The sequence below is a fragment of the Sebastes fasciatus genome, chromosome 2 (genome assembly GCF_043250625.1).
Source record: "Sebastes fasciatus isolate fSebFas1 chromosome 2, fSebFas1.pri, whole genome shotgun sequence".
NCBI classification, from domain to species: Eukaryota; Metazoa; Chordata; class Actinopteri; order Perciformes; family Sebastidae; genus Sebastes; species Sebastes fasciatus.
Window position 1 is genome coordinate 427,413 of NC_133796.1, and position 7,588 is coordinate 435,000.

At 28.3% G+C, this 7,588-nt stretch overlaps 1 protein-coding gene across 1 annotated transcript in view; it reads left to right on the forward strand.

Moving 5' to 3' along the window:
• The first annotated feature begins 6,438 nt into the window (after positions 1-6,438).
• The window catches only part of LOC141761657 (uncharacterized), a 3,949-nt gene continuing 2,799 nt past the window's right edge, over positions 6,439-7,588 (forward strand). Inside the window, exon 1 of the mRNA XM_074625158.1 lies at positions 6,439-6,469. Coding sequence (XP_074481259.1) covers positions 6,439-6,469 — 31 coding nt within the window. The remainder of the gene's footprint in view (positions 6,470-7,588) is intronic.

Consider the following 7,588-nt stretch of genomic DNA (forward strand, 5'->3'; position numbering starts at 1 on the left):
ATGTTAACTGATATTAACTGATATTAAGAGATATTAACTGATGTTAACTGATGTTAACTGATGTTAACTGATTAATATTAACTGATTAATATTAACAGATATTAACAGATATTAACTGATGTTAACTGATGTTAACAGATATTAACAGATATTAACTGATGTTAACTGATGTTAACTGATATTAACTGATTAATATTAACAGATATTAACTGATATTAACAGATATTAACAGATATTAACTGATGTTAACTGATGTTAACTGATATTAAGAGATATTAACTGATATTAACTGATATTAACTGATGTTCACTGATGTTAACTGATATTAACAGATATTAACTGATGTTAACTGATATTAACTGATATTAACAGATATTAACTGATGTTAACTGATATTAACTGATATTAACAGATATTAACTGATGTTAACTGATGTTAACTGATATTAACTGATTAATATTAACTGATTAATATTAACAGATATTAACAGATATTAACTGATGTTAACTGATGTTAACTGATATTAAGAGATATTAACTGATGTTAACTGATATTAACATATATTAACAGATATTAACTGATGTTAACTGATTAATATTAACTGATTAATATTAACAGATATTAACTGATGTTAACTGATATTAAGAGATATTAACTGATGTTAACTGATGTTAACTGATGTTAACTGATGTTAACTGATGTTAACAGATATTAACTGATGTTAACTGATGTTAACTGATATTAACAGATATTAACAGATATGAACTGATGTTAACTGATGTTAACTGATATTAAGAGATATTAACTGATATTAACTGATTAATATTAACTGATTAATATTAACAGATATTAACTGATGTTAACTGATATTAACTGATTAATATTAACTGATTAATGTTAACTGATGTTAACTGATGTTAACAGATATTAACAGATATTAACTGATGTTAACTGATGTTAACTGATGTTAACAGATATTAACTGATGTTAACTGATGTTAACTGATATTAAGAGATATTAACTGATGTTAACTGATGTTAACTGATATTAACTGATGTTAACTGATATTAACTGATGTTAAATGATATTAACTGATATTAAGAGATATTAACTGATGTTAACTGATGTTAACTGATGTTAACTGATGTTAACTGATGTTAACAGATATTAACTGATGTTAACTGATATTAACTGATATTAAGAGATATTAACTGATGTTAACTGATGTTAACTGATGTTAACTGATTAATATTAACTGATTAATATTAACAGATATTAACAGATATTAACTGATGTTAACTGATGTTAACAGATATTAACAGATATTAACTGATGTTAACTGATGTTAACTGATATTAACTGATTAATATTAACTGATTAATATTAACAGATATTAACTGATATTAACAGATATTAACTGATGTTAACTGATGTTAACTGATATTAAGAGATATTAACTGATATTAACTGATATTAACTGATGTTCACTGATGTTAACTGATATTAACAGATATTAACTGATGTTAACTGATATTAACTGATATTAACAGATATTAACTGATGTTAACTGATATTAACTGATATTAACAGATATTAACTGATGTTAACTGATGTTAACTGATATTAACTGATTAATATTAACCGATTAATATTAACAGATATTAACAGATGTTAACTGATGTTAACTGATATTAAGAGATATTAACTGATGTTAACTGATGTTAACTGATATTAAGAGATATTAACTGATGTTAACTGATGTTAACTGATATTAAGAGATATTAACTGATGTTAACTGATGTTAACTGATATTAACTGATTAATATTAACTGATTAATATTAACAGATATTAACAGATGTTAACTGATGTTAACTGATATTAACTGATATTAACAGATATTAACTGATGTTAACTGATGTTAACTGATATTAACTGATTAATATTAACTGATTAATATTAACAGATATTAACAGATATTAACTGATGTTAACTGATGTTAACTGATATTAAGAGATATTAACTGATGTTAACTGATATTAACATATATTAACAGATATTAACTGATGTTAACTGATATTAAGAGATATTAACTGATGTTAACTGATGTTAACTGATATTAACAGATATTAACAGATGTTAACTGATGTTAACTGATGTTAACTGATGTTAACTGATGTTAACAGATATTAACTGATGTTAACTGATGTTAACTGATATTAACAGATATTAACAGATATGAACTGATGTTAACTGATTAATATTTACTGATTAATATTAACAGATATTAACTGATGTTAACTGATGTTAACTGATATTAACTGATTAATATTAACTGATTAATGTTAACTGATGTTAACTGATGTTAACTGATGTTAACAGATATTAACAGATATTAACTGATGTTAACTGATATTAACTGATATTAAGAGATATTAACTGATATTAACAGATATTAACTGATGTTAACTGATGTTAACTGATATTAACAGATATTAACTGATATTAACTGATATTAAGAGATATTAACTGATATTAACAGATATTAACTGATGTTAACTGATGTTAACAGATATTAACTGATGTTAACTGATATTAACTGATATTAAGAGATATTAACTGATGTTAACAGATATTAACTGATATTAACTGATATTAACTGATGTTAACTGATGTTAACAGATATTAACTGATGTTAACTGATGTTAACTGATATTAAGAGATATTAACTGATGTTAACTGATGTTAACTGATGTTAACTGATATTAACTGATGTTAACAGATATTAACTGATGTTAAATGATATTAACTGATATTAAGAGATATTAACTGATGTTAACTGATATTAAGAGATATTAACAGATATTAACTGATGTTAACTGATGTTAACTGATATTAACTGGTTAATATTAACTGATTAATATTAACAGATATTAACTGATGTTAACTGATGTTAACTGATATTAAGAGATATTAACTGATATTAACTTATATTAACTGATGTTCACTGATGTTAACTGATATTAACAGATATTAACTAATGTTAACTGATATTAACTGATATTAAGAGATATTAACTGATGTTAACTGATATTAACTGATATTAAGAGATATTAACTGATGTTAACTGATATTAACTGATATTAAGAGATATTAACTGATGTTAACTGATGTTAACTGATATTAAGAGATATTAACTGATGTTAACTGATATTAACTGATTAATATTAACTGATTAATATTAACAGATATTAACAGATGTTAACTGATGTTAACTGATATTAACTGATATTAACAGATATTAACTGATGTTAACTGATGTTAACTGATATTAACTGATTAATATTAACTGATTAATATTAACAGATATTAACAGATATTAACTGATGTTAACTGATGTTAACTGATATTAAGAGATATTAACTGATGTTAACTGATATTAACATATATTAACAGATGTTAACTGATGTTAACTGATGTTAACTGATGTTAACTGATGTTAACTGATTAATATTAACTGATTAATATTAACAGATATTAACTGATGTTAACTGATGTTAACTGATATTAACAGATATTAACAGATGTTAACTGATGTTAACTGATGTTAACTGATGTTAACTGATGTTAACAGATATTAACTGATGTTAACTGATGTTAACTGATATTAACAGATATTAACAGATATTAACAGATATTAACTGATGTTAACTGATGTTAACTGATATTAACAGATATTAACTGATATTAACTGATATTAAGAGATATTAACTGATTAATATTAACAGATATTAACTGATGTTAACTGATGTTAACTGATATTAACAGATATTAACTGATATTAACTGATATTAAGAGATATTAACTGATATTAACAGATATTAACTGATGTTAACTGATGTTAACAGATATTAACTGATGTTAACTGATATTAACTGATATTAAGAGATATTAACTGATGTTAACAGATATTAACTGATATTAACTGATGTTAACTGATGTTAACTGATGTTAACTGATATTAACTGATGTTAACTGATGTTAACTGATATTAACAGATATTAACTGATGTTAACTGATGTTAACTGATGTTAACAGATATTAACTGATGTTAACTGATGTTAACTGATATTAAGAGATATTAACTGATGTTAACTGATGTTAACTGATATTAACTGATGTTAACTGATATTAACTGATGTTAAATGATATTAACTGATATTAAGAGATATTAACTGATGTTAACTGATGTTAACTGATGTTAACTGATGTTAACTGATATTAACTGATTAATATTAACTGATTAATATTAACAGATATTAACTGATGTTAACTGATGTTAACTGATATTAACTGATTAATATTAACTGATTAATATTAACAGATATTAACAGATATTAACTGATGTTAACTGATGTTAACTGATATTAACTGATATTAACTGATGTTAACTGATATTAACTGATATTAACAGATATTAACTGATGTTAACTGATATTAACTGATATTAACAGATATTAACTGATGTTAACTGATGTTAACTGATATTAAGAGATATTAACTGATATTAACTGATATTAACTGATGTTCACTGATGTTAACTGATATTAACAGATATTAACTGATGTTAACTGATATTAACTGATATTAACAGATATTAACTGATGTTAACTGATATTAACTGATATTAACAGATATTAACTGATGTTAACTGATGTTAACTGATGTTAACTGATATTAACTGATTAATATTAACCGATTAATATTAACAGATATTAACAGATGTTAACTGATGTTAACTGATATTAAGAGATATTAACTGATGTTAACTGATGTTAACTGATATTAAGAGATATTAACTGATGTTAACTGATGTTAACTGATATTAAGAGATATTAACTGATGTTAACTGATGTTAACTGATATTAACTGATTAATATTAACTGATTAATATTAACAGATATTAACAGATGTTAACTGATATTAACAGATATTAACTGATGTTAACTGATGTTAACTGATATTAACTGATTAATATTAACTGATTAATATTAACAGATATTAACAGATATTAACTGATGTTAACTGATGTTAACTGATATTAACTGATTAATATTAACTGATTAATATTAACAGATATTAACAGATATTAACTGATGTTAACTGATGTTAACTGATATTAAGAGATATTAACTGATGTTAACTGATATTAACATATATTAACTGATGTTAACTGATGTTAACTGATATTAACTGATATTAACTGATATTAACAGATATTAACTGATGTTAACTGATGTTAACTGATATTAACTGATATTAACTGATATTAACAGATATTAACTGATGTTAACTGATATTAACTGATGTTAACAGATATTAACTGATGTTAACTGATGTTAACTGATATTAACAGATATTAACTGATATTAACAGATATTAACTGATGTTAACTGATATTAACTGATGTTAACTGATGTTAACTGATGTTAACTGATGTTAACTGATGTTAACAGATATTAACAGATATTAACAGATGTTAACTGATTAATGTTAACTGATTAATGTTAACTGATTAATGTTAACTGATTAATATTAACTGATTAATATTAACTGATTAATATTAACTGATTAATATTAACTGATTAATATTAACTGATTAATGACCATTAGCATTGATACAACAGAGAGATAATCCACCAAACACAAGTTAACAAACTTTGTTTTTCCAGTATATATATATATATATATATGTTTGCTGGTGTGTTTCTACGGTTCGCCCTCGGTGGCGTTGGGAGGAAACAGATTGGTGAATCAGTGAATTAAACCCACAGATAACCAGCAGGAGATCCCTGCCGGCGGCCGCTCTCACGGGGAGTTACCGAGTCGTCTGAGAGAAAAATGAATAACGGGCTTCTTTAAGGTCAAGATTTGCTGTGCCGGGTCTCGGCTCACCATAAATGCTCCGTAATACCGGCTCGGCTGATTGCTTTGCTCTCCAGACGATGTCAATTTTTCTCGGAGGAGCGGCGGGCCCGGTTGGTGTTAAGGCGGCGGCGTGTCAAGGGCCCTCGTAGGCCGTGGCGCGGCGGCCGGCGGACGGTCCTAAAGCCCGGCTCTATTATCAGCCGAGCCTGGAGGAGGGAGGCTGGCGGCTCAGAGTAATAGCACATTACATTCTTAATGTTTCTGATCCGCCAGACGCTCCTCGTCCTCTCCTCCCTGATCTTCTTGTTTTCTTCCTCTTGTTGTTTTGTCACATCGCTCCGTCCTCTCTCGGCGCTTCAGCTCGGACTCGCCGCGCCGCATTAATCAAACGGAAGTGTGGCATCGAGGGAGGGGCGCCGACGAGGAAGTCATTAGAGAGGATGAATCTGTTGTATTTACTCCGCTGTTACGCAATAATAAAGACAGAAGACGGCGAGAGACAAAAGGAAATGATGGTCTTTACACAGCAGAGCCGGGAGGGGAGTATAGACCTATCTATCTATCTATCTCTATATCTATGTATATATCTATCTATCTATCTATCTATCTATCTATCTATCTATCTATCTATCTATCTCTATATCTATGTATATATCTATCTATCTATCTATCTATCTATCTCTATATCTATCTATCTATCTATCTATCTCTATATCTATCTATCTATCTATCTATCTCTATATCTATCTATCTATCTATCTATCTATCTATCTATCTATCTATCTATCTATCTATCTATCTATCTATCTATCCATCTATCTATCTATCTCTATATCTATCTCTATATCTATCTCTATATCTGGGGCGGCTGTGGCTCAGAGGGTAGAGCAGGTTGTCCACCAATCGGAAGGTCGGTGGTTCGATCCCCGGCTGCTCCGGGTCACATGTCGATGTGTCCTTGAGCAAGACACTTAACCCCAAATTGCTCCCAAAGGCAGAGCCATCGGTGTGTGAATGAGTATTTAGATTAAATCCTGATGGGCAAAGTTGGCACCTTAGTAGCCTCTGCCATCAGTGTATGAATGTGTGTGAATGGGTGAATACTGACATGTAGTGTAAAGCGCATGTAGTGGTCGGAAGACTAGAAAAGCGCTGTCCAAGTCCATATCTATCCGTCTATCTATCTCTATATCTATTTATCTATCTATAGACAGATAGATATATATATCTGTCTATCTGTCCTCAGAGAACAGCAGCTTTTCTTAATATTGATTCACATTAATATTTATAATATGAATAATATATATATATAAATATTATAATATATATATATGATATTTGCAGCAGAACTTGGTCTCCCTCTCTGTGGACTAAACTAATCAAAGCCGTCTATAAATAAGGATTCAATTATCTGCAGATTAGCGAGTGGTTTTGTTTTGATCTGAAGTGTGATGGCAGCAGCAGCAGCAGCATCAGCAGCAGCATCAGCAGCAGCATCAGCAGCGCTCCGTCTCTGTCTGGTTATTAAATCAAATCCTCTTCAAACACGCCTCAAAGCAGCGACTCAGGTCTGGAGGAAACTGACACTCCGTGTTTCAAAGTGTTGTTCGAGGGTTTAACAGTCACACGTTCAATTAACTCAGAGAAACTTCAATGAAACGC